Source organism: Ambystoma mexicanum, chromosome 2p (genome assembly GCF_040938575.1).
Source record: "Ambystoma mexicanum isolate Mex_15411 chromosome 2p, UKY_AmexF1_1, whole genome shotgun sequence".
NCBI classification, from domain to species: domain Eukaryota; kingdom Metazoa; phylum Chordata; class Amphibia; order Caudata; family Ambystomatidae; genus Ambystoma; species Ambystoma mexicanum.
Window position 1 is genome coordinate 922555123 of NC_090923.1, and position 27163 is coordinate 922582285.

Here is a 27163-nt window from a genome sequence, read left to right on the forward strand (position 1 = left end):
CCGGCTCCCCGGGAGCGGGCATCGTGACAGCACTCCCCACCAAGGCCCCTCCCAAGGTTGTTCCCTCCGGGGGTTTTGGTTTGTTTGGGAAGAGTCGGTGGAATTTCCTGACTAATCGAGGTGCATGCACATGGTCACTGGGTTCCCACGACCTCTCCTGAGGTCCGTACCCCTTCCAATCAATTAGGTAGAAAAGCTTTGACCTAAACATTTTTTAATCTAAAATGTTCTTCACTTCGAATTCGGGTTCCCCATCTATTTGAATAGGTTCTGGAGGTTTGAGTAGTCGGGTTCCGGGGACCACTGGTTTCAGAAGTGACACATGAAAAACAGGGTGAATTCGCATATTAGCTGGTAAATCAAGTTTAACCGCTACTGGGTTAATTATTGCCGTAATAGAATAAGGTCCCAGATATTTTGGGTTAAAAGTTCGAGGCCCTTTGAGCGGTAAATGTCTGGTAGCTAACCACACTTGATCCCCAATCTGATACGGAGGTGCTTCACTCCGATGTAGGTCAGCATTCTCCTTGTATTTTCTCTTGGCTTGCTGTAAATGCGTGCTTGCCTCTTTGAAGGCTCGGGTAATGGTAGAATGCAGATGTTCTACTGCGGGCACTCCGAGGTTCTGAGGTGAGTCGAGGTTTGAGGTTCGAGGGTGATGTCCAAACAAGGTATAAAGAGGACTATGGCCAGTTCCAGAGTGTACCGAATTATTAAATGCGTATTCGGCTATCCAAAGAATGTCTTTCCAGTTGCTTTCAGATTGCTGTAACATACACCGTAAGTACTGCTCAAGGGTCTGATTTGTCCTCTCGGTCTGGCCATCGGTCTGAGGGTGGTGACTGGTCGATAATCTTACGTCGATTTGTGCCATTTGACAACATTTGCGCCAGAAGTGGGAAATGAATTGGCTTCCCCGGTCAGAGATTAGTATAGATGGGAATCCATGTAGCCGAACAATATTTTCGAGGAATTCTTTGGCTAGGACAGAAGCTGAAGGTAAACCTTTCAAAGGAATGAAGTGGGCCATTTTGGAAAACAAATCCACAATTACCAGAATGGTATTGTATCCCGAACAAGGAGGCAAGTCCGTAATAAAATCCATTGATAGGGTGTGCCAGGGTGCTGGCGGTATGTCTAGAGGTTGAAGGAGACCGGCTGGTCTTTTCTTTTGACCTTTATTTTGGGCGCAAACACCACAGGACATCACAAAAGATTTAACATCTTTTCGCCAAGAGGGCCACCAGAATTGTCGTTTCACCTTTTCCATTGTCTTGGCAATACCGGGGTGTCCCTCTATTAATGTATCATGATAACCTGAAATAACTAGTTCGTGTAAATCCTTGTGCGGCAGGAATAAGCGTGCTTGGTAATAAGGTAAACCATTATCTATGGTAAAGTCTGATCCCTTTTGTATCCAATCCTGTAGGACTGTAGGGTCCAGGAGTTGTTTCACTCTGACTTGAATGTCTTCAAGCGTCTGTAACAAAGTCATGCCTAGAATTCTCTGTTCGGGAATTATTGGTACTGGTTCTGAGTTTGTATCAGATTCTCCCATTCCAATTCGGGATAAGGCGTCTGCTTTGCCGTTCTTGCAGCCAGGTCGATAGGTAATCACAAAATCAAATTCAGCGAAAAACAAAGCCCATCGGAGCTGCCGTGATGACTGATCCTTGGCGGTTTTCAAATACTGTAAATTCCGGTGATCAGTGATCACCGTGATGCTATGTCGAGCGCCAAGCAGGTAATGCCGCCAGGCTTTAAAAGCGGACTTTATGGCTAACAGTTCTTTGTCAGTGATTGCGTAATTAATCTCTGGTGCCGAGAATTTTCTGGACCAAAATGCTACGGGATGCAGTTGGTTGGTTTCAGGATCTCTTTGAGACAGAACTGCTCCCATGGCTAGGCTGGATGCGTCAGTTTCGACGACATACGGGAGATCTGGACGTGGGTGTTTCAATATAGGTGTGGAGGTAAACTTAGCTTTTAAATCCTGGAAGGCCTGCTCGGCTTCTTCAGACCATTCAAAACGTTTATTTTTCCTCAAGAGTGCAGTAATGGGTTGTACTATGCGTGAAAATCGCGGGATAAACCTGCAATAGAAATTGGCAAAGCCGAGCATGCTTTGAACCCCTTTTACAGAGCTAGGTGATGGCCATTTGAGGATGGCATCCACTTTTCTTGAGTCCATTCGGACTCCTTTGGGTGTCAGGATGAAACCGAGAAACTCAACTTCTGTGGTATGGAAAACACATTTCTCCAGTTTAGACCTTCCCCGGGGACTTGATGTCCGCTTTCGGGGACGCAAGGCCTGAGCCGGCTCCCCGGGAGCGGGCATCGTGACAGGTATCTCATTCATAACCCGAGGTCGGCTTTCCTTTATCTCATGAACCCCCCCCCCCTCAAGTCCTTATTACCCAACCGTGACAGGTAAGGAAGGAGGTCCATCATGATCTTTTTTATAGTGTCAGGGAGATTCGCAATTACCCCTTCCACCCCAGGCCGGGGGGGAGGGGGGTTGGACTTCCTTCAGGGATAGTTTTGGGCATTCATTCAGAGTTCCATCCAGTAGGGAGATCCCAGGATTAGAGTTCATGTTCGCCTCAATTGCATCCATCCCAAGGGACTTTACAGTCTCCATTGCTGTGGGTGAAAAGGATGGAGCTGGGGGTAGAGAGGAAAAACCTAATCAGTTAGATTCTGCTGAGGTCGTAGGATGTTCGACCAAAACGTTACAGATATCTTGTGGTAATACCTGTCGGTATGTCGACTTCTCCAGAACCTTGTAAAAATTAGACAGTTGTGACTGTTTTATCTCTTTGTTTTCCCCATCCATTTGTGGAGGGTGTACTTTCTCATTCTCGGTTCCTTCTGTCTTATCATTTGCCTTTGGTCTAATATCTTCACTCTGAATCATGTTCATTTTCCCCATTTTTTTCAAGTTTTCCCCATTTACATTGTTTCCTTGAATTTTTTTTTTCCTTAATGGATTGCGAGTTATCAGCAACATTTAGTTGCAAGGCCATCCTACTTTCCTCGTTAAGTTGTCTTAAATCGGATAGTGCAACTTCATTCGAGGGTACCTTGGGTTCTTTCTTAAAGGTTTCTGGCTTAGAGGAGGTCAGTCCCCTTTTCAACAGCCTTTTTTGTTGCCTTTAGAGCCAATCGTTTGTTTCCTTGACAGGAAGAAGCTGTTTCCCATCGGGCTGCCCTCCTCCTTTTGGTTTTTTGTATCATCTCCTCTGACTCCTACACCATCAGCAGAATCCATCAGTTTTATCAGAACTGATGGGCTGTCAGGGATAACTGTGAAATTAGGGTCCTCAACCTGGACAGACCTTGCCGGTCTCAAAGGCATTATAGATGCAAGTTTGCCTGGTAGCTCTAACATGCCCTTTTCTAGTGATAACATTTTCACTGATAGCTCTCTCAGGACCTCCATGATCCTTTTTCACCCTCTGAGTCAGATTTCTGTTACTTTTTCTCATCAATTGTTTTTTTTCCCTTTGATAGGTTCATTGCAATCCCCACAGGTATCACAGTGGCATAGCTCAGAGCTTCCTTTCCACCATCCAACGTTTGAGATCCTTGGGAGTTAGTTATTTTAGGAATTTGTGTGATATCTGTCTTTTCTGAGGATTCCATCCTATCATCTTTGCCCATGAGAAAACCTTCCACTCTGGTTAGTTTTAATTGGATATCCAGAGCAACCCTTTTCACATCTCTCAACTCCCAATGGCTAAGCTCATGACCTTTATCTAGAAGGTTTAATATTCTAGATATTACTGGGAGTGATTCCTCAAATTTGGCATTACTATCATTAATGGGGGAACTTGTGAGGGAAGCTCCTAAAATTTGGGAAGTATCAATGTGAGTTGGCAGAGCGGGGATCGGCAGATTCCCCTTTGGTATGTAGCCCGCCTACGCCTCTAACATTTTTGTCTTCCACTCCCCAGCCCTCTTGTAGGTTTGTAAATATTTAGGCAGATGGTAACGGAAATTTAGCATTTGATGAGAATACTCTGTATGGTATAGTAGAACTCAATTGAGGGAGTGTATTAAATAGGTGCACTTGATCAATCCCATTTCTAGACGCATTTACAGGCGTAGAGGGGCCCCTTGAGAGCCTAGCTCGCTTCCCAAATTCCGTTCTTACTGCCTGTCCCATCATGGATACATCGATATTTATCTCTTCTGACATATTTTCTGTCCACTCAGTTAGCTTTTGATTGGGTGGATTTCTTATACTCAGAAAACTTGATTGAATTGGAATTTGGCTATCAAATGACAGGCCCGCAGGCACAAAGGAAATATCCTCCTCCCCCAAAGATTGAGCTCCCATTTTTGTTTGTATTTGCGAGTACATGTAGGAAAATTCCACTTCCTGTTTAATGACGTCCATTTTTGCCCTTTCATCCTCTTGAGTAGTAGTAACCCGGGGGGGGGGGAATGTAACGCTCACCTGATTCTCGCAGAGGCGCCGGTCTTGACTCGGCGACTACCGTATCTTCAAAGGTGATGTGTAGCACCCGGTTGGCTCTTTGGGCTGGACCTCTGTGCACTGTATGCCTGACGTGTAGAGTAAGATGTCTTAGGTAAGTGAATGCCGAGCTCTCCATCTGCCTCGGGGCAGGGTGCTGTAACCAGTTTCTTCACTGGATAGGTAGCGCAGGCCTCTTGACTTCAGAGGACTGCTGTCCGTCGTTTACTGCACGAACGGTAAGTTTCGAGTCATTCAAATGTCTTTAAAGTCTTTAGTAATGATGTCTCTTGTTTTGCAGGGTTCCGGCGATGGCGGATGACAGGCTGAAGTGAGTTGAAGATGGAGCCCGTGTGATGAATAGAAGCGCCTGGAAGCACGTAAGTAAGCGCTTGTTGCCTGCTTCACTATGCGCTCTAACTGTCTTTTTATTTTGCAGGTACGAGTTCGGAGCGGCTGCAGGGTGCCGGAATACCCACTGAATTAGATGTGGAAAGGAGTAATGGCACGTGAGTATTAAAGTTCCCCAATGTCTTTAAACGCACCTTGTTTTGTCTTTCAGATGCGGGATGCAGCGCCGAAGGCCTCCGGAGCGTGCGAAGAGTTGGTAAACTTTTGTCTTTCAGATGCCGGAATGCTAACCTGTTCTTTCTTGTCTTTATAGGTGTTGCTGAAGACTGGATTCAGGATGGTAAGCCTTTGCCTTTCAGATGCCGGAATGCTAACCTGTTCTTTCTTGTCTTTATAGGTGTTGCTGAAGACTGGATTCAGGATGGTAAGCCTTTTTCCTTAGGCCCAGGACCGGATGCAGAAGACACGATGAGCGTCCTGCTGCAGAGGTTGCAGAATAACGCAAAGCAAGATTCATCCACCGGGTGTGGTTTAAATAGCCTCCTGTAGTGCTTAGGTCTCTCCTTCCACAGCCACGCCTAAGTAAGAAAAGAGTTCCTGGTAAGAAAAGAGTTCCTGCCTTCCAGAAGAGTTCCAGTGTTCTGAATCTAGGGAGTGGCTCCAGCCCCACCCAACAGGAAAAGTAGTTCCAAACAGAAGAGGATCAGAGGCTCAACTGGCAGGCAAGTAAGCAGCATGGTCTGCTGAAGGTAAGTCCACCCAAGCATTATGAGCCCGGCGCTTCCAGCGCTGGGACTGGGCATATTTATGAGCCTGGTGCCACTGGCGCCAGGACTGGGTCCAAAAGGTCCCAATTGGGACTGGTTGGCACTCGGAACCTGGGTTATGGATCTGCTTCCAAGGGAGTTGGGAAAACCCTGACCTTTTGGAAGCAGAGATCATGACAGGGAATCACAGATTTCTGATCTTTGTGTCCATCTCGCATTGGAGTGGTTTCGTATGGTACTTGCACATCCATACTAGATTTTATCTCAATACCGACACTCTGAGAGGGCTGGCTATTTTCAACGGCCAATATAGGCCTGGGAGTCTTTATAGCACATACTTTCCTGTTGCGCAACACAGTTGCCATAATGTTCTATAGGGGGTAGATATTTTTTTTTTCCTTTTTATGTACACTCCTTACCCCAAAAACAAAAAATAGTAAAGCCGTCTCTCTCCGCCTCCGCTCCTCCGCACAGCCCAAGAGCCCAAGAGCCCACTTGCGTGCCACTTCCGGGTGCGTGCGCGGGTGCGCTGGTACCAGTGATTAAATGCTGTGTGCGGGAGGCGGGATCCAAACAGAGACAAAAAACGGACTCTACAAGGCAATAGAGAGAGAAAGAGGAGGTCAGTATTGCAATCAATTCCCCTAGTCCCCTAATCCCAGTCCCAGTCCCCAAACAAGTCCCAGAACAAGACCCCAAGCACTGGGCTGCAATGTTCCACCAAGAGGCCGCATGTTACGCAGCCAAAGTCCACTTGTGCTTCCTCTTGCCGACTCACTCACTTGAATGAGAAAAATCTGTGTGAAGGGCAACGTAGCAACAGAGTCCCCCAGCCCAACAGCCCACTTGCGTGCGCACGCGGGTGCGCTAGTACCAGTGATTAAATGCTGTGTGCGGGAGGCGGGATCCAAACAGTAGAGACAAAAAACTGACTGAGAAAAATCTGTGTGAAGGGCAACGTAGAAACAGTCTCTCCCAGCCCAACAGCCCACTTGCGTGCCACTTCCGAGTAAATCTCAAGAAGGACCTTTCCACAAAGAAATGGCAAAAAAAGACCAGGGCCATGTTGACAAAAATGCCACCCTTGGGTGCTTCACTGCGGCGGCGAATGTAGCCCGCGGTCAATGCACTGCATGGTAGTTAAATCAAAACCACTGCCACCAGCCATTCAGTGAGGAAAGAGCAACACTTTTTTTTTTTACATGATAAGCTAGACAGAGGGGATACTAGGTAACCCCTCCAGCACCCTATGGTAAGGTAGCGTGTGCTGGGTCTAGAAAGTTACAATTGTAAGTAAAGTCAATTTCACTTTACTGCTCTGGGAAACAGTAGTCTATCCAAGGGAAGGTATTTAAACCTTTAGGAAATCTGAGAAACTTCCCTGGGCCACTGCACTGAAGGTGCAGTGTGACCCAATGTAAAAGATGATGCCTATGGAGTTTGTCAGACTCCACAATCAAAAGAAACACAGTGTACAAAATCACATTAAAATACTTGAGAGAGTGGGAAAAAGCTCACTCTCTCCAGGAGAGAAAAAAAAATCAAGGGGTCTCTAAAGTAGAGGGAATTGGAACATTTCTGAGAATTCTCCCCAACATAGTGTAGCAGAGATGCCCATAAAGTGAGCCTGATCGTACTCCGCCTTGTTGGAACGAAAGCTGTAATAGCATGGGAAATTCTACAGAGCAGTAGGTTGGGAGGGCGATGAGGAATACGTTGGAGAAACATCCAATCAAAAGAATGTTACCAGGGGTAAGTAACTTGTTCTTTGAATGGATTGTGTCCTCCAACGTATTCCTCATCTTTGACAGACTCCAAAAGCAGTATCCAGGATTGGAGGAGGGTGAAGAATTTTAGAACTTGCAGAAGATCTGACATATTCCCTGAAAATTGGGACCACTGGGTCCTGATGGCCCATTGAAGGGATCTCAGTCTCAATCTGGCCTCTAGCACCAGAAAAATGCAGGAAGCCATGAGGCCAAAGAATCTCAAAAAAAATAAAAATAAATAAACGAAGGCCAGAAGACGCTGGGCACTCTAGAATTTTGTTACCATCTGGTGAATGTGTTGAGCTCTCACTTTGGGGGGGGGAGACTTTCCCAGAGGATATCTCCAAGACCACTCAGATGAATTGGAGTCTTTGGAATGGTATATGGGACTTCTTGGAATTGAGGAAGAAGCCCAGCCTGTGAAAGGAGTGGCAGGTGATGCTGAAATGTTCCAGAGCCTGCTCGGGAGAACATGCCCTGATCAGCCAATCATCCAGGTAGGGGTAGACGTGAATCCCCCCCTCTCCTGAGGCTTGCTGCCACTACCGTCATCAGTTTGGTGAAAACCCTCAGGGCGGAGGTCAGCCCGAATGGCAGAACTCAAAACTGATAATGAGAACAGCTAACCGCGAACCTCAGGTACGTTCTGTGCTTTGGATGGATTATCACATGAAAGTAATCATCCTGAAGGTCCAATGATACCAACCAATCTTGGAGTTGGAGAGCCTGAAGGATCTGAGAAAGGGTGACCATCTTGAACTTGTCCTTCCTGAGGAACTTGTTCAAGTTTCTTAAGTCCAAGATGGGTCTCAGTCCTCCGTCCTTCTTGGGAATGAGAAAATGGGGGCAGGGGTGGAGTACCAACCCTTATTCCTCTCCGCTACAGGCACATGTTCTATTGCACCTTTCTCTAGCAGGGTTAAGATTTCCTGCACAAGGAGCGGATCTGGAATTTTGACAGAGCTGGCGTTAGGGATAATTCTCAGAAATATGCTAATTCATCTCTACCTTAGAGAGCCCCAGCTCTTTTGCCTGGAGAGAGTGAGACCCTTTTCCCCCCACTCTCATTTATTTTGATGTTATTGTGAACTCTTTCTTTTGGTTGTGGAGTCTGACAACTCCATAGACATGTTTTTACATTGTGTCACACAGCAACTTCAGTGCAGTGGCACAGGGAAGTCGTACAGATTTCCCCAAGGTTTAAATACCTTTTCTTGGATTTGGATAAACTACTGTTTCCAAGAGCATTGAAGTGAAATTGACTTCACTTCCGTTGTAACTGTCTAGACCCAGCACACACAATCTTACAATAGGGTGCTGGAGGGGTTACTTAATATCCCCTTCGTCTAGCTCCTCATGTAACATTTTTATGTTACCCTCTCCTCGATGAATGGCTGGTGGCAATGGTTTACTTTTATCTACAGTGGTGTGCATTTACAGCAAGCTGCGTTCGCAAATGCAGTAAAGCACCCACGGGTACCATTTTTGTCAAAATGGCTCTGGTCTTTTTTTGCCATTTCTTTGTGGAAAGGTCCTTCTTGAGATTTACTCTGGGTGCCAAACCAGGTTTGATTCCTTTATTCGTTTTACCTTTGGCAAGACTCACGAGTGAAGCTCGCCTCTGGCTCCAGGGTATCTGGCATGGGGCAGGAAGCGAGGGAGGAGCCAGAAACTCCCTGTGCTTACTCTCCTAGGAGACAGGAATGAACTCTTAGGTGATTGGCTAGCTGTTTGTCCGGCAAGGCCAGCCACCCTTCTGGGTGACTGACAGCTAGGCTGGAATGAATGGGAGAACCCTGCATAAAAGGCAAGGCTTTTTGGCTTGGAAGGCAGAGTCGACCACTGGACGAAGGAATCCGAAGAACAACTTAAAGAGGACGCCTGCTGCAACTCCTGGACCGTTGGTTTGCCTGGTGAAGCCCTGCTGCTGTGCTGAAACTCATTTCGCTTAGACTAGAGAAGCCCTGCAAGGACGACTTCTCCCCTTGAGTTGGTGGGACCAATCAACTCCAAAGTAAGCCACCTGCACATCCTATCGGAGCTGGTTGAAATTCTACTGCAGTTGCTGCTGGAACCGAATAGCCAGGGAGTGGAACACCAGATTGTTTGAATTGCTTTTAAGCTGGCCAAGAGCTCCAGGAAGACCCTTCGGACTCCCATAAAGCAGGACTGACCGAACCTGAGCCACCTCAACAGAGTGCGGGACCCCAGATGCAAGGAAAGCCCATCTCGACAGCCAGGAACCGCAGTGTTGCTGTTTGCAATAAACGCGAGGAGCTGAAACACCAAAGTGCCACTTGTTTGAAGATTGCCGGTTGCGGTTGGTGACCGTCCCATTGCAGTGCAGGAGACCCCAGACGGCCTCCCTCTTGTCCCCACGACTGAGGCCCAAGAACACCAGGATCTACACTGCTTCACAGGAACAGAAGCGAAGTGCTGCAATTTTCTTCAACCTAAAGGTACTGTACTAAGAGAACATACCTTGTGTTCTTTAACTGGTCTTGTTCTCTGTTGGAGAGACCGGTTGTGTTTGCTCTAGAGTTGCTGATAGCTTCTTTACTTCACAAGTCTAAACAGTGTGTGACCCTACTTTGAATTCTTCTTTTCTACCAAGACTTCTAAAAACATTGTGCAAGACTAACTTGCATGCAAAGAAGTGCTTCGGCACCTAGACTTTTGCCCAATCGACTTTGGCTTAGCCTGGCTCCCTGAATGACTCTTTTGCCCTCTAACATTGTGTTTTATCCTGCTTCCAGGAAGGGGTTAAAAAACTTTGCATTGGGGGTTACCAAAGTCTCTGAAGTACCTGCTTCAGAAGAATTGTGTGATCTCTTGTTTTGTTCTAATAACCTTTCTCCTTTGACATATTCCTAAGTCTGATTCTAAACGCAACAGTGATATATTCCTGTCCCCAGCACCCTAACTATTGAAGTCACCCGAAGGTGTAGGTAGTGTCTGTGGGCCATCACAAAAGGGTATTTGCTGATTTAGAAATATTAAGAATGTGTATTTTTGAAGTGCATTTGAGTGTTAGTTATATTGCCCCCTTCTGAAGAAAGCTTACTCTGACTGTTAAATTAATAACTGTTTAATCAAGAAACCTTGTGTGTAAGAGTTTATTTGAATACTTGTCACTGTGAATCTCTGTGTAACTCCCCTACAACTCACATTGACTCCTCTTGAAATAAGGAAATGCAAAAAGTTAGAGCAAGGGAGTCCTCTTTTTTAGGGGGCTGTGTGGCTGAAGACTAGTTAAGGTAAATATAAGGGAGGTACCACAAACAGCTACCCAGCTATACACGCACAAGGTGTGCCTGGTTGTAACAAGTGCTACTTATCATGTTGGTCAAAAGATCCAAACAGGGGAAATAGAGAAAAACATTTTAATCAGTTCATGTGAAAACAACCGGAACGTTTTCCGTATAAAACAGTGGACAAAAAATGCATTTTGTAAACAAAGAAATCACATAATACAATCTCATGTGACGGTCATATTTTTCAATAGTTGAGCCAAGCCACAATTTTCATATAGTGACAGTTTTGTGAGGTTAGTAATATTGTGTGACAAGCACATCATTATATCTGATGTCTTTAAATGATAACTAGTCCTGGACGGTTATTGGACGGAGTCAAGGACTAGTTATCATTTAAAGACATCAGAAATAATTATGTGCTTGTCACACATTATTACTAACCTCACAAAACTGTCACTATATGAAAATTGTGGCTTTGCTCAACTATTGAAAAATATGACCGTCACATGAGATTGTTTTATGTGATTTATTTCTTTGTTTACAAAATGCATTTTTTGTCCACAGCTACCAACGTGTGTAGTACAGACCTATACCAAAGGTTGGGTTCCTATTGCCAGGAGGTCAGGGTTGTTGTAGTGCACCCAAAGGGTACTGCATACCATTTTTGCCCAACACCCTGTTCATCAGATTTCTTTAACCTGAATCAGCATGGTCTGATGGGTCAGGTTTACCAAACTCCAACTCTGGGGATGTATCAAGACCTCTGGCAGAGTGTAGGGAGTCACAGAGATCTTTCAACTTACACTCAGGATCAATTAGCTCTTCAGGTACTTTTCTAGTGCCAAACCTCACTCCTAATGGAGAAACATCCTCATCTAAAGCCCTATACTCCTCATAAATGGAGGACATGGACTTAAAAACCGTCCGTCGGTACAGGTTTGATTATTTTTTCTTTTTCCGTTAAATGCTTCAATGGAATCGAAGATGGCATCTTGGAGAAATCTCTCGATTTTGGAGTCGACAAAATCGTCAAAGGCTTCAACCTTTTTTGTTTCTTCGCTGGTATCGAGGGTGGAGTCGACTCGCGCGTCAATGCCTTCGACCCCTTTTGGTCAGGTTGAGCGTGTCGAACCATCGATTTACTACTCTTCTTGCTCAAAGTAGTTTCTGACCTTCCTGCGTCGTCCAACTGAGCGACCGGGGTCTGGCTCTTGCGAGACTCTTTTGAGGGGTCATGGCCGCATTCTCAAAGATTTGCATCATCTCTTGCCTAAAGGCATTAAATTTACTGGGAGAATCCGACAAAGTCTGACATCGTATAACCTCAGGAGAGGTAACCGATGACGAAGAGCGAGACCTGTGGCGTCTTTTTAGCCTTCTTGGAAGAAAGTTATGAGGACTGTTTGCATTAACGCCTCGATCTGGACCTCTTCGAATGTTCCTGTCTAGTAGAGTCCTTGGACTCGCCAGACTTTTTATATTTCTTTGCAGAAACCTTCAAAGCCTCAACTCCACAGCGTTAATTTACCTTTGCGTTCACTGGGGGGAGCTTTCTCAGTCATAGACTGACAGGACCCGCAGTCCTCGGTTCGGTGACTGGAAGCCAAACACCAAAGGCAGTTACAGTGAGCATCAGTTGACATTTTCGCACCGCAGTTGTGACATTTCTTAAAACCCGACTTTGGGGTCGAAGTGGTCAAAGAAGACGACATTTTTTCAGAAGAAAAAATTAAGTGCACCGTTAACGTGAAGCAAAGCTATTGGAAAAACGGAACTGAAGCCAACGGGCGTGGGACGAGCTACTTATATTACTGATGACGTTGACACGATACAGCGGCCCTTGAGGGACATAGACGCCACAACATTGGGCACAGCGCCCTCTGCCAAGAAACATTTTCCGAAGCAGCGCAGCTGGCGAAACATATATCAAAGATGAGGAATACATGGGAGGACACAATCCATTTGAAAAGGTCCGTTTAGAAACAGCCAGGCCTAGCTTGTGACCCGTATGCCACACAAAAAGCTGGTCGTCCACTCTCACTTTGGACATTCTGGAAATATAAAAGCTCAAAGCTCTCTTAGGGTCCAACCTATAGAGCCTTTCTTCTTACTTACTAGGATGCGGAGGAGGATAGAAGGCTGGTAGCACAATTTTCTGACTTAAGTCCGAAACAACCTTAGGTTGGAAGGAGGGTCTTACCCTCACCACCCTTTCCTTGTGGAATATAGAAAATTCTGACTTGGAAGACAGTGCCTGCAAATCGCTCACTCTACGTGCGGATGAAATGGCGAACAATAGTATAGTCTTATAGGTCAACAAATTCAATGGACATGAGTGCAATGGTTCAAATGGAGCACCCATCAGAAACTTGAAGACCAAATTAAGGTCCTAAACCAGAACCCAAAGGCGATGGCGGGAACACATTTGTGAACCCTTTTAGACACTGAGTAACCAGTGGGATCTTGAAGTAAGAGCATTCCTCGGATGAGTGCTTAAAGATAGAGAGCACTGCTAGGTAACCTTTAATGGTTCCCATCTGAAGACCCTTGTGTGCTAATGAAAGCAAAAAGGATAGAACATCCGGGGTCGAACACTGAAAAGGATTAACATTCTTTTCTCTGCACCAGTCGCAAAACTTATTCCAACAGCAACGGTACAGAGACTTAAATGATGGCCGCCTGGCCGAAAGCAACACTTCCATCACGTCATCCAGGGGGTCCAATCCCTATAGCCCAACGTTTCAGAAACCATGCATGAAGGTTGAGAGTTTTGCCCTCTGGATGGAGACCCGACCTTCCTCTCGCGAGAGAATATCCTCTTTTGCGGAAGACGTATCGGAGGACAGATTGACATGTCCAGAAGGTCCGGGTACCACGGCCTTCTGGCCCAATCCGGAGCAATGAGGATCATGTGGGCCCAAACCGTTTAAACCTCCTGAGAACTTGAGGAATGACAGGGACTGGCGGAAATGCATACAGTAGTCGAAATACCCAATCCACCACGAACACGTCACCTAGAGTTCCTCTCGGGGGAAATTCCCTTGAGCAGTGTTAGGGAAAATTCTCAAAAATGTGCTAATTCCTTTCTACCTTAGAGGCCCCAGCTCGTTTGCTGGACTTTCCCTCTCCTGTAATTTGAATGCTATTTAATTTCTGTGTTATTTTTAACTTTGGAGTCTGACAAACTCCATAGTCATAATTTTTACATTGTGTCACACAGCACCTCAGTGCAGTGGCACAAGGAAATCTCTTGGATTTCCCAAATGTTTAAATACCTTCTCTTGGTTAAACTGCTGTTTACAAGAGCAGTCAAGTGAAATTGACTTTACTTACAAATGTGTAACTTTCTAGACCTAGCACACACTATTTTACCATAGGGGGCTGGAGGGGTTACTTAATATCCCCTTTGTCTAGTTTCTCATGTACATTTTTTTTATGTTACTCTTTCTACAGTTAATGGCTGGTGGCAGTGGTCTACTTTTTACTACAAGTGTGTTTTTACCGCGGGCTGCATTCGCATCCACGGTAAGGCACCCATGGGTGCCCATTTTGTCAAAATGGCCCTCGTCTTTTTTCACCATTTTCTGTTGGAAAGGTCCTTCTTGAGATGTACTCTCTGCCCCAAACCAGGTTTTGTCTCTTTGATCGTTTTGTCTTTGGCAGGATTCCCGAGTGAAGCCCGCCTCTGGCACCAGTATGTTTGGCGGGGGCAGGAAGTGAGGGAGGTGCCCGGAACTCCCCGTGGTTAATCCCCATGGTTACAGGAATGCACCCAAAGGTGATTGGTAGGCTGGCTGTCCAGCAAGGACACCCACCCTGCTGTGTGATTGACAGCTAGGCTGGAATGAATGGGAGAAACCTGCCTAAAAGGCGAGGCTTTTTGGCTTGGAAGGCAGAGTCAACGACTGGACGAAGGAATCCGAAGGAGGACTTGGAAGAGACGCCTGCTGCAACTCCTGGGCCGTTGGTTTGCCTGGTGAAGCCCTGCTGCTGTGCTGAAGCTCTGAATTTGCCTCGACAAGAGGAGCCCTGCAAGGACGACTTCTCCCTTTGAGTTGGTGGGACCAATTAACTCCAAAGTAAGATCGTCTGGACATCCTCTCGAAGCTGGTTACATTTCCACTGCAGTTGGTGCTGGAACCGAAGAGCCAGGGAGAGGAACACCAGATTGTGTGCATTTCTTTTTAAATCAGACCCGAGCGCTAGGAAGATCCTCTGACTTCCCTGATGCAGGACTGACCAAGCCTGAGCCACCTCAACAGATTGCTGGACCCCAGATGCGAGAAAAGTCTGAATTGGTATCCGAGAACCACGGTGTTGCTATTTGCGGTCAGACGCGAGGAGCTGAAACACCAAAGGACCGCTGAATTGAAGTTTGCCCATTGCTGCCGCTGACTGTCCCGTTGCAGAGCAGGAGTCCCCAGACGTCCTCCCTCTTGTCCCCACGACTGAGGCCCAGGAACAGCAGGATATGCAGAGCTGCACAGGAACAGAAGCCAGCTGAAATCATTTCTTCTAAACAGGTGTACTGTAAAGTCTAAGAGAACTTACCTCTTGTGTAGCCTTACTTGCTCTCAGTTGAGACCTGTCATGGTTACCTTGCAGAGTTGCTAAAGCTTGGCACTTCACAAGCCTGCGAGCTTGTGGCCCTTCAAGTGTTCTTTTTTCTACAAACATTTCTACAAACATTGTGCAAGACTTTTTACCTACCTGCAAAGAAGATGTTCAGCTCTCCTTGACATTGTGTAATTAACATTGGCTGTCCTGGCTCCCTGAGAGAATCCTCTTTACCTCTGACTTTATGATTTGGAAGGTGTTCAAAAGTACATGCATGTTTAGGAGTTATTTGTGAACCTTTGTTTTATTCCTCTATTCTATCTTTTTCACCTAACTCAGTATTGCTCTAAATGTACCAGTGATAAATCAATGTCCACAGTGTCCTAGCTATTGAAGTCACGTGAGGGTGTAGGAAGTGTGTGTCCCCCATCCCCAAATGGTGTCATCTGAATTAGAGAAATTGTTTTTTTTAAAGTACATTTAAGTGTTACATGATTTGCTCCTGTTCTGAAGAAGGCTCATCTAACTGACTCTGAAATAAATTAATAATTGTTTTATCAAGAAACCTTGAGTGTATGTGTTTATTTGGATAACTGTTTTGTGAAACTCTGTCACAACCTTACTACTCACATTGACCCCTCTTGAGATAAGCCTGGCTGCTCGACCACACTACCAACCTGTGTAGTTCAGACTTCTACCAAAGGTTGGATCCTTATTGCCAGGATGTCAAGGTTATTGTAGTGCACCCAAAGGGTACTGCATACAATCTTGCCCAACAAGCAGTACCGCTCGCCATTACGGTTGGCCCTGGTCACAAACAGACCCACTTGAGGGGTTCCCCAAAGGACGAAGATCTCTTGAAGGACTTTCTGAGCTAGTTCCCATTCATGGGAGACTGCACTCTGCCTGCTCAGAGTGCCTGCCACTGTGTTCTCCTCTGCGGCCAGGTGAATTGCCGCCAGGGAGATTCCTTCTTAAATTGCCCAGAACTAGAGCTGCATTGCCGCTCTGCACAGTGGTAGTGACCCTACGCCGCCTCTTGTTAGGTAATTCATGGCCACCGTGTTGTCCGTCATCATCAGGAAATGTTTTCCCCGTTCAGATGTCAGAAAAGCCCTCAGTGCTAGCCTGTTTGGTCGCAGCTCCAAAAGATTGATGTGTAGTTTGGACTCCAATGGAGACCAACGACCGCTGACTATCAGATCATTGGCATGAGCTCCTTCCCACCCTGTGAGTGAGGCGTCCATCACTACAGTTATCTCCGGCCATGGTTGCCAAAAGTGTTCTCACTTCAGCAGATTTTCCTTGCAGGCCCACCACAGAAGATCCTGTGAGACTCGGACCGGAATCTTAAGGAGATCCAACATTTTCCCTGAGAATTGGGACCATTGTGTTCCGAGAGCCTATTGAAGGGATCTCATTCTCAAGCGTCCCTCTGGCACCAGACAAATGCAGGATGCCATGTGTTAGGGAGAATTCTCTTAAAAGGCTAATTTCCCAAACCTAGTGAGTCCCCCAGCAGCTTTGCTGGATTCTTGGGGTTTGTTTTTGTTCTCCTGCTAAGAGTGAGACTATTTTACTCTAACTCTTAGGCATGATTTGAGGTATGTCTTTGACTTGTTATGTGCTTATGGGCTATGGGGTTTCTTTTTACTCCATAGGTATCTGTTTTTCTGTACGTGTGGTACACAGCACGCTCAGTGCAGTACCACAGGGGTGTCACAGTGACCCCCAAACATAGACTCCAGACCCTGGGACTGACTACTGTCTCCCAAGGCATGTCAAGTCACCATTGGCTTTACTAGTCCAAAATTGTGAACAGAACCAGTACAAACCATCATATTGTGGAAGTACAGGAAGGGGTTAAATATATTGCCCGTTGGTCTGTTTTCAAGGGGGCACTTTCCAGTCCCCCTTGTCGAGTTTCTGGCTGGTGGCAGTGGTTACCACGCAAAGTATTCCACCGGGATTATCCCATTGATTTTAAACGCACCACTTTTTGGTGCAATGTTAAAGAAACCGCCGGTTTATTTATTTAATATTAAATCCCCGGTGGGTCTTTTTTCCAGAACTCTTTTCTAAAATGGCGTTTGTGTCCATCTCTGTAACTCTGACCAAGGTCGAGCCCTTTGTTCCACTATTTTGGCGGGCTTCTCCACAGAAGCTCTCCAAATGGTGCCACTCGGTCTGGGTTCCACAGGAGGGGTGGAGGGGGGAATTGACACCCTGGACTGCGTTGCCTCGGCAACCCAAGTCGCACTCTACTCAGATTGGCCCAGTGGTGAGCCGCCCGGCTCACCACTTAGCATGTGTGATTGACAGCTAGGCTGATGAATGGGGGTTTTTCTGCAAAAAAGCAGGGCCTTTGGGACTGGAACTTCAGAAGTCGCCACAGGACCTAAGAATCCGAAGAGGGAAGAAGCTGAGCCATCTGCAACGACGACACCACCGGTGAAGCCCTGCTGCAACTACCTCACCACTTTCCCGACGACAAGAGAAGATCTTCTGCTGGACGAGTCTTCTTCCTCTGAGCTAGTGGGATCAACCAGTTGGCCCTTTTTCACCTTCCAAAGAAGGTCTCTTGGTCAAATCACCCGTGCCAAGCACCCCGGTGGCCGGATAGCCAAGCTCACCACTTTTGACCACGAATAAAAGGACTGCACCTTTTAATCGGGAACTCCGCGGCTGGTTTCATCCCTGTGCAGTGCAACAACTCCCCGTTCCCTCCTCGACGAGATCTACTCTTCCCCTGGTCGGAACCACAAACTTCAATCACTGCCAGGAACAACTGCCCCCGCTGGAACTTCCTTTCTCTATAAAGTACTGTGTCCTGCCGGGCCTCCCTTTCTACAGATTGCTAAAGGTGATCCTTAAATCCTTGGCTTCTAAACTGGGTTGGCTCCAGGCCTTCCAACTATATCTTCTGAATCAGCCCAACCTCTTTTGAACACTCTGCAAAAACTTTTAGTGCACTTTAAACCGTGTGATCCTGGGCACATTTTGCTTTGCTCCATTTAAAGTGAGCCTGGCCTATGAACTTTGGCTCTACAGTATAAGCTGCCTTTCTCCCCTTGCTCTGAACTCTTAAGTGTTGGGAACTGTTTTATTTTTATGCTCTGCCTTCTTCTCTCCCTTTAACTACATTATCAGAGTGCCATCTTGGTTAAGTGCTCACATCTGTTCTAACAAATAGTAGTGTGTTAACCCTGACTTGTCTGATGGCTATTAAGGGAGGTGTGTATACTTTACCTGACTGTGTTTTAACTTGCTTTTGGTTGAGAGTGCTAGTATATGCCATAACGTGTGTTTTAAATAAATAATTATATACTTTTTATACAAAGCTCTGGTCACTGTTTGCTCCACCATGTTTTGGCCCTATTGTGTATACTCTACATACTGCCCTACTCTTCTTGAGAGAGGTCTGACTGCTCACCCACAGCTACCAGGTAAATCTGGGTGGTGCAGACTGCTACCAATTGGGCTTACTGCTTACTCCTTACTCCTGTAGTCTTAATCTTTTTGCAGTGTTCCCTAAGGGAACTGCACAGGATTCTGCCTAACACCATGAGGCCGAGCAACCTCAAGAATTCGAAGGCTGGAAGACTCTGGGCACTCCAGAATTTGGTTACCATCTGTAGAATGTCTTGAGACATCACCCTGGAAGGCGAGCACCTTCCCAAGGATGTGTCTAATACAGTCCCGATGCACTAGAGCTGCTCGGAAGGTGTCATTTGGGACTTCTTGCAATTGAGGGAGAAGCCATCTATGAAGGGTGTGGCAGGTAACGTTGAGATGATCCACGGCTTGTTCAGGAGAACGTGCCCTGATCAATCAGTCGGCCAGATAGGGGTAGACATGAATACCCCTCTCTCCTGAGATGCGTTGTCACAACCACCATCAGTTTGGTGAAAACCCTTGGGCGGAGGTCAACCTGAATGGGTGAATTTGAAACTGATAATGCGAGCAGCCAATGGCGAACCTCAGGTATTTCCTTTGTTTCAGATGGATTGGCACATGAAAATAGGCATCCTGAAGGTCCAATGACCCCAACCAATCCTGAAGTTGGAGGGCTTGAAGGATCTGAGAAAGAGTGACCATCTTGAATTCGTCCTTCCTAGAGGAACTTGTTCAAGTATCTCAAGTCCAAGAAGGGTCTCAGTCCCCCGGCCTTTTTGGGAATTAAAAAATATGGGGAATACCAACCCTTGTAAATCTCTGCCACAGGCACTGGTTCTATAGCGCCTTTCTCTAGCAGGGTCAATATTTCCTGCACAAGGAGGGGATCCGGAAGCCTCAAAGAGCAATTCCCTAGTGGATTGTTCTGAGGCATTGTTATAAAAGGAAGGCAATAACCGTGGGCTATTGTTTCCTATCGCACAAGCCTCTGAAGTAATGTCTCACCATTCTTCTAGATCCTGAGACAGCCAGCCCCCCCCCCCCCACTGGTGAGCTGTGACAAGGCCAAGTTGTCCTCTTTGACTAGCCATTCCTCTCGCCCTTCCAAATGAGGAGCAGTAGCAAAAAGATCTCCCCCTCCACTGCTGTCAACTAGGACGAAAAGGCTGAGGTTGCTGAACAGCTGCGCCTAAAAACTTGGCGGCTGCTTTAGAGGTCTGCAACTTCTCAAGGCTCTCATCAGCCTTGCTGCCAAACAGATGAGACCCGTCAAATGGCATGTTCAGAAGCATAGTCTGCACATCAGGTGCAAACCCCGACTTCCGCAACCACGCAAAACTGCGTAACATGGTGCTCGTAGCCATGGATCTGCTTATGCCATCTGCAGTATCCAACCCAGACTGAAGGGACTCACCCATGGCTTCCTTGCCGTCCTCAATAGCCAGAAAGCCGTCCCTTTCTTCCCCTTCGGGAATATGCCCCGCCTCCATAGATATGCACTCCCACAGTGTGTATGAAAAGTTAGCCATGGCACAAGTGGAGTTGGCCGACTTAAAACGCCATACTCCCAGCTAAAAATACCTTACAGGCCTATCCATCCACACGCTCATCGTCCTTAGGGAGGGATAGTAGGGTACGCGGCCTGTTTCAAGGTAGCCATGGCTGTGTGGACCACCAGACTCTCTGGAGTGGGGCGAGTTGACAGATAGCCGGGGTGGCTACTGGAGGGGTGGTATTTTCTCGTAAGAGACTTGTTCACCGCAGGATTAGTCTCTGGGGTCTCCCAGATCCTGGCCGCCTTTTTTGCAGAGCCACATGGAATGGTAAAAGGATCTGTAGGTGGACCCTTGTCCAAAATGTCCATAAGATCATCGTGATCATAATGATATGATATAGCATTTATAACGCACCTATACACAAGTGTTTCAAGGCGAGGCAAGGCAGGGGGGAAGACTGACAACGATCCTACTAGGCCAGGTGTCATTCAGATCGCGCAAGTGCATGGGAAGGGGAAGGAGGAAAGTGCAGATGGAGGGGACAGTGCAGTGCTTGGGATAATAAAATAGATAAAGTAAAAGTACAGCCAGCAGGTGGCAAGTGCTGGTAGTATGACTGTAGGGATACAGAAAACAGTCCCCGAGTGCGGAGCTTGCCAGGAAGGCAGCGCATGATGCGACAGGCAAGGGAGGGGGCCTGGCCTGAGATTAGAGGGCGGCCAGGTAACCAGTGCAGTTTCAGTATCAGCCAGGAAGACAGCAGGGGTGTGGAGGAGAAAAAGCAGAAACAAAGAAAGGTTTTGAGACGCTTCCGGAATCGGAGATGATTCTCCTCAAGTTTCAGGGAGGCTGTTCCAGAGGGAAGCCCCAGCCGAAGAAAGATCTACTACCAACTTGGAGCTGGAAACGGATGAGCGAAGAGCTTGAGAAGGAAGATATTTAGGAAGAGAAAGTTGAAGGTATTGAGGCCCCAGCCCCCAGAAGGCCTTATGGACGATTCAGAAGGTTTTAAACTTAATCCTCGCAGCCACTGGGAGCCAATGAATAGTAGGTCTAGACCAGCCCAGATATTCCTCAATTCTCAACCTAAGTTGACTGTAAGAGGAGTCGGCATGCTCCCCTGGGTCGGGTTTGCCGAACTCCAGCTCAGGAGAAGTGTCTATACCACTAGCATTATGCTCACAGAGATCCTGCATCCTACTCTCCTCCGAAATGAGGCATTCAGGTACATTAGGGTTCCCAAACTGGAGACCAAAAGGGGCATCCTCCTCATCCTGTCTGGCTCTGTAGATCCTTTTGTTCCTGTGCCTCAGTCGTGGGGACTAGAGGAAGGACTTCTGGGGACTCTTGAAACACAATGGGAAGGATGGCGGCAGTAATGGGCAAACTACAATTCAGTGGCACTTCAGCGTTTCAGCTCCTCGTGTCTGACAGCAAATAGCAACACTGCAGTTCTCGGATACCACTTCAGACTTTCCTCACATCTGGGGTCCAGCGCGCTCTTAAGGTGGCTCAGGCTTGGTCAGTCCTGCTTCAGGGAAGTCCGGAGGATCTTCCTGTCGCTCTGGTCTGACTTAAAAGCAATCCACTCGACTTGGTGTTCCTCTCCCTGGCACTCGGTTCTAGCAGCAGCAGAAGTACAGCCAGCTCTGAGAGGATGTCCAAACGAGTTCACTTTGGAGTTGATTGGTCCCACCAACTCAAGGGGAGAAGTCGTCCTTGCAGGCCTTCTCTTTTCGAGCTGAATTTGGAGCTTCAGCACAGCAGCAGGGCTTCACCGGGCAAAGCAACGGTACAGGAGTTGCAGCAGGCATCTCTTTCAAGTTCTTCTTAAGATTCCTTCGTCCAGTGGTCGACTCTGCCTTCCAAGCCACAAAGCCTTGCCTTTTATGCAGGTTTATCCCATTCGTTCCAGCCTAGCTGTCAATCACAAAGCAGGGTGGCTGTCCTTGTCGGACAGCCAGCCGGCCAATCACATATGGGTGCATTCCTGTAACCATGGGGATAAAGCCCAGGGAGTTTCGGGCACCTCCCTCACTTCCTGCCCCTGCCAGCCACTCTGGAGCCAGAGGCGGGCTTCACTCGTGAATCCTGCCAAAGACATAACTAACAAAGGGACCAAACCTGGTCTGGCGCACAGAGTAAATCTCAAGAAGGATCTCTCCAGCAAGAAATGGCAAAAAAAGAAGACCGGGCCATTTTTACAAAATGGGCACCCATGGGTGCCTTACTGCAGCTGCGAATGCACCCCGTGGTAAAAACACACAATGGTAGTTAAAAGTAAACCACTGCCACCAGCCATTAATTGTAGAAAGGGTAAAACAAAAATGTTACATGAGAAACTAGACAAAGAGGATACTAAGTTACCCCTCCAGCACCCTATTGTAAGATAGTGTGTGCTGGGTCTAGAAAGTTACAAAATGTAAGTGAAGTCAATTTCACTTCACTGCTCTTGAATTTAAACCTTTGGGAGATCTAAGAGACTTCCCTGTGCCACTGCACTGAAGGTGTTGTGTGACACAATGTAAAGATGATGCCTATGGAGTTTGTCACACTCCACAACCAAAAAGAAACAGTTCAAATCACAGAAAAATACACGAGAGAGTGGGAAAAGAGGATCTCACTCTCTTCAGATTAAAAATTAAAAGTCCTCAAGTCCAAACAAAGTGCTGGGGGTCTCCAAGGCAGAAGGGAATTAGCAAATTTCTGAGAATTCTCCCTAACATTTACCTCATGCGGGAGTCCTATGGACTCCCCACCCAGTCGCCAGAGTGTCTGTGAAGGCAGGAACCTCTGCAGTCCTTTGTCTTCAAGCATGAGTGTGAGAATCCAGTTCAAACTGGGAGGCTGGTGGTCCTGAAAGGATTGCCAACCCCCCTCTCCCCACCAAATTTGAATGTTGCAAGGCTGTTTGATTGGATGGGTTCCTGCATAAAAGCCTGATCCTGGAAGCTGAAGAGGTAGTCGACCACTGGAACCAAAACCGAAGAGGAAGAATGCACAGCTGAAACGATTTCCAGCGACTAGATCCTTGCTGTGTAGCCAGAGCCTGCCTTCCTTATCGACCTGGGGACTCCAGAAATGATGACCCAGAGCCTGGTGGGACCCACTAGACTCAAGAAGACCTGTGTTTTGAGCCATCCCACGCTGTGCTGCGATACCCAATTACCTGAGTCCTAAAGCCATTGTGCAGTGCACGGTCTTCCGAATTCTGAATCTTGCTGAAACTTTGTGGGCATCCTGCTGGACCTCCACAGACATGAATCTAGTTCGAAATGTCCCCTCACCAGAGTGCTGGAACTTGCAAACGAAAAGAAGCCAACCAGCGATATTCAGTCTTCTTCTGGCTCCTGAAAAGCACGCCAAAAGCCTAGAACCGCATCAAGCCGCAAAGAAACTCTTGCCTGGAGCCTTCCCCGTTGATCTTTGCTTCAAAAGTCCTTCCAGGGTCCTGTCGTCAGTCTTCACGACAAGGAATTCAGCAACCAGGTTTTTGGCTACAGAGCCTGAAGTCTCGCCCGCTGTAACACTTCTTCTGTGCGGAGGTACTGTGTTGGCTTGGGTATTACTTACCATAAGTCTCTTGTGATTCCTGTGTAGCTTTGGGGTGTTTTCTGTGATTGGAAGTCCTCTCATCCAGTTCAGCCAAGCCTCTGCTGGAATCCTTCTAGAGTGTCTTAGAAGTATATAAAGAAAAGTCCAGCAAAAAGTGATGGGGATCTCACTAGGAAAGGGGATTAAGCATAAAAATGATACATTTCCCCTCACACTGGGGTTCCTCTGTACCTTTCCTATCTTAGGGGAGTTTGGATCCCTGAGCCCCACGCTGTGCATTGTCTATGTGACAGTAGTTTGGACTGCTGATGTCTATGCTGTTCGTATTCTATGCAAGTGTAGCTTGCATTGTGGAGGGCCTTCATTTACCTGTTCAATGTGGGGGAGCTTGCACTGCTACATCACATGCAGTTCCCGTTCTATGAGAGCGGAACTTGCACTGCTGTAAACCACGACTTGCCTTTTTTCTGTGCGGTCATCTTGGCACTGTTGGGACCTAGGACGTTCATGTTATAGGTGAGGAAAGCATGATCTACAAAGGTCCATGACATACCTTTTATATATACGGTGGGGGGTGCTGAGGGGAGATTTGCGGAGTGTGTACTCCTACAGCCTATGTTGTACCAGTTCTGCGTGTATGGAGCTTCCATTTCTTCTATCGATAGGAATCCTCTACCTTCGCACTGATCCACCGTTTTACATTATGAAAGGTTGCATTGCTGTTGCTGCGATTCGACTTTTCCGTTTGTGTGAGATAAGCCAAGAATTCAGCTACTCAAGCTGACCAGTTCTGCGTGAGCTTAGAATTGAAAAACTTCTGCTGGTGTACCTTTTCTTTACATGAAAAACAGGTCCATGGTGTTACAGCAAATCTGTTCCATTTGTGATATGTTTCTAGTGCCATTACACCCTGGGCTGTATATGTTAATCATGAAAGACACTCTTCAGCCACAATGTGAACCACTTCAAATGATAATGATTTCAATACAGTTTTCCTCTTCACATGCCTTGGCTGGATGGCACAGGTTTTTGTACTCTGCTGTGACGGAGACAACTAATTTTTACTCCCTTGAAATTGAATTTACTCTCCAAGCATAAAAGCAGGGATTAAAAGTATCCTACCTCAAATCTTGTCTGGAGCATTTGTGACATATTATTTCAGATTTTTTAGGGCCAATAAAAGTTACTGTAAAAATGTGCTATAGGTTCACCCCGAGCAATAATTGGTCAGGTTGGGCTCATATACAACTGATTGTGCAGAACTACCACTCACCTGCAGCGCCACCTTGTACAGCTGGGTCATGGTCAGAATGGCTTTCTTCACAACGTTCACATTATCATCCCGCAAAAGCATGTTCAGGTTGGCGATGAGCTTCAGTAGCAGCTCATTGTCCCGCTTGCTGAAAGGTAATAGATGATTTTGGTAATCCAAGTAACAAAACAAATCTTAAGAAAAATGGCAAATCATTAAAAAGAAATTGATTTCAAGAGCAGGGTAAATGGGGAATACTGGTTACGTTCATTTGTCACAGCAGGAAACTGAACAAGCATGTTCAAACATACGATCAGTATGTGGCAATGCGAGTCTGCCGAGTGGTCTCTGCTCCCATGCAATTGTGAAGGGGCAGCATGCATCGCACCTTCATCAGCCCACCCCCTCATTGTCAATCCCAACAGCTCACAACATCCAGTGCTCTGTACAACGATCTCTTTGTCGACACGAATTCCACTAAGTCTGCTGGTGAGTACATTTGCTCAGAGGGAACCTACCAAGCACTCTCCCTGAAACCCACTTCCAATGTAATTCAGAATGTGCCTCAAACATGGATTACCTGCTTTTAGGTAAGATTTTCATAGAAGAACAAGTTACTTATCCATGGTAATGTTGTTTCGACTGGATGTTCCTCCCACGTATTCCTCATCTTTGATATTTCCTAATATCCAGCTTGCTTCTTCGGAAAAAATGTTTTCCCAGTAGAGGGAGCTGTGCGTCGATGCCTGGTCGAGTCGATGTCCCTCGAGGCCTCCGTCCTGATGTCGACATCATCACAAGTATAAGTAGCGTGCGCAGCACCTGTTCCTCAGTTTCGTTTTGAAGAGCGAAGCACCGTCTTGAGTTAGACAGTTACTCCCCTTGAGAGAGCGCAGACTGTAACCACTAGAGAAGTTTTAATGCGGGGTAGGATGGGAGGGCCGATAAGGAATATGTGGGATCAACATCCAGTCGAAAGAACGCTACCATGGTTAAGTAACTTGTTCTTCGAATGGATTGTGTCCTCCCACGTATTCCTTATCTTTGATACACTCCCAAAGCAATTACATAATTTGGAGGAGGGAGCAAAATTCAAGTGACCAAGTATGCACAGAGTGCAGTACTGCTTTTCCAAAAGCAGAATCTTGGCTAGTGGAGGAATCCAGACTCCAGTATTTCGTAAAGGTGTGTGCTGACAACCATGTGGCAGCTGCACAAATATCCTTTATTGGAACACCCCCTCTGCAAAGCAGACGAAGTTGCGACACCCCTGGTCAAATGAGCCCTTAGATGCTCGGGTGGGGGTGGCGGGGGGGGTCTTCACCGGTCAATCTGTACCATTCTGAAATTGTTAAAATAATCCATCTAGAGATGGTTTGTTTGGTGATGGCTAGACCCAATTTATGACCTGTATAGCCCACACCTGTCAATTGTACGCTGAAATGGAGCTTACTGCGACTAGGGCCTTTCCCATCCATGAAGAATTCCCAAAATCAAGGCATTTAGGGATACTGTGAAGATTAGCTGCAAATCATATAACCCACTAAACAAAAACCTCAAACTCTCTGCATACTTAACTCACTCAAGAACTCACACAATCACCTCACGCACCGCAAACTGCATGCACTTGCCACACTGCAACAACACATAAGCCGCACCAACAGCACACGAGGTCTGACATCGATCCGATAATCGCAAAGCTCAGCACACGGTGTATACCATGCTGAAGCTGCCAACAGACCACCACCTCTCTCACTATCTTACTCCCTCTTCAACTTACTAACCCATCCTGCCTTCTCGTTTGCAGATCTGCCAGAGCGCCTGGGTACCAACTCTGTTAGTGACGGTGCGCGGTACAATTACCTTTAACATTTAACATTAAATGCCCAGAACCAAGGCTGCATTGCTCTCTGCAAAGTGGTAGGGACCCTACACCTCCTCTTTTGTTGAGGTAGTACATGGCCACTGTGCGGTCCGTCATTATCAGGAAATTATTTCCCTGTACAGCTGGCAGGAAGGCCTTCAGAAGCTAGTATGATAGCCCCCAGCTCTAAAAGGTTGATATGTAGTTTGGACTGCAATAGAGACCAACGACTGATGATGGTTAAATCGCTGGTATGGGTTCCCCACCCCATGAGTGAGGCATCCATTACTACTGTTATCTCCAGCTATGGTTGCCAAAATGGTTCTCCTTTCAAGATGTTTTCCCAAGATGTTTTCCCCGACAGGCCCACCACTGAAGATCCAATGAGACTGTCTAGGATATGTAGGAGATCTGACATCCTT

At 46.8% G+C, this 27163-nt stretch overlaps 1 protein-coding gene across 4 annotated transcripts in view; it reads right to left on the reverse strand.

The window, feature by feature from the left end:
* Positions 1-27163, reverse strand: part of SYMPK (symplekin scaffold protein) — a 1074521-nt gene that overhangs the window by 830677 nt on the left and 216681 nt on the right. For all 4 annotated transcript variants that reach the window (XM_069644649.1, XM_069644648.1, XM_069644647.1 and 1 more), the window contains exon 7: positions 24899-25025. In XM_069644649.1, coding sequence (XP_069500750.1) covers positions 24899-25025 — 127 coding nt within the window. The remainder of the gene's footprint in view (positions 1-24898; positions 25026-27163) is intronic.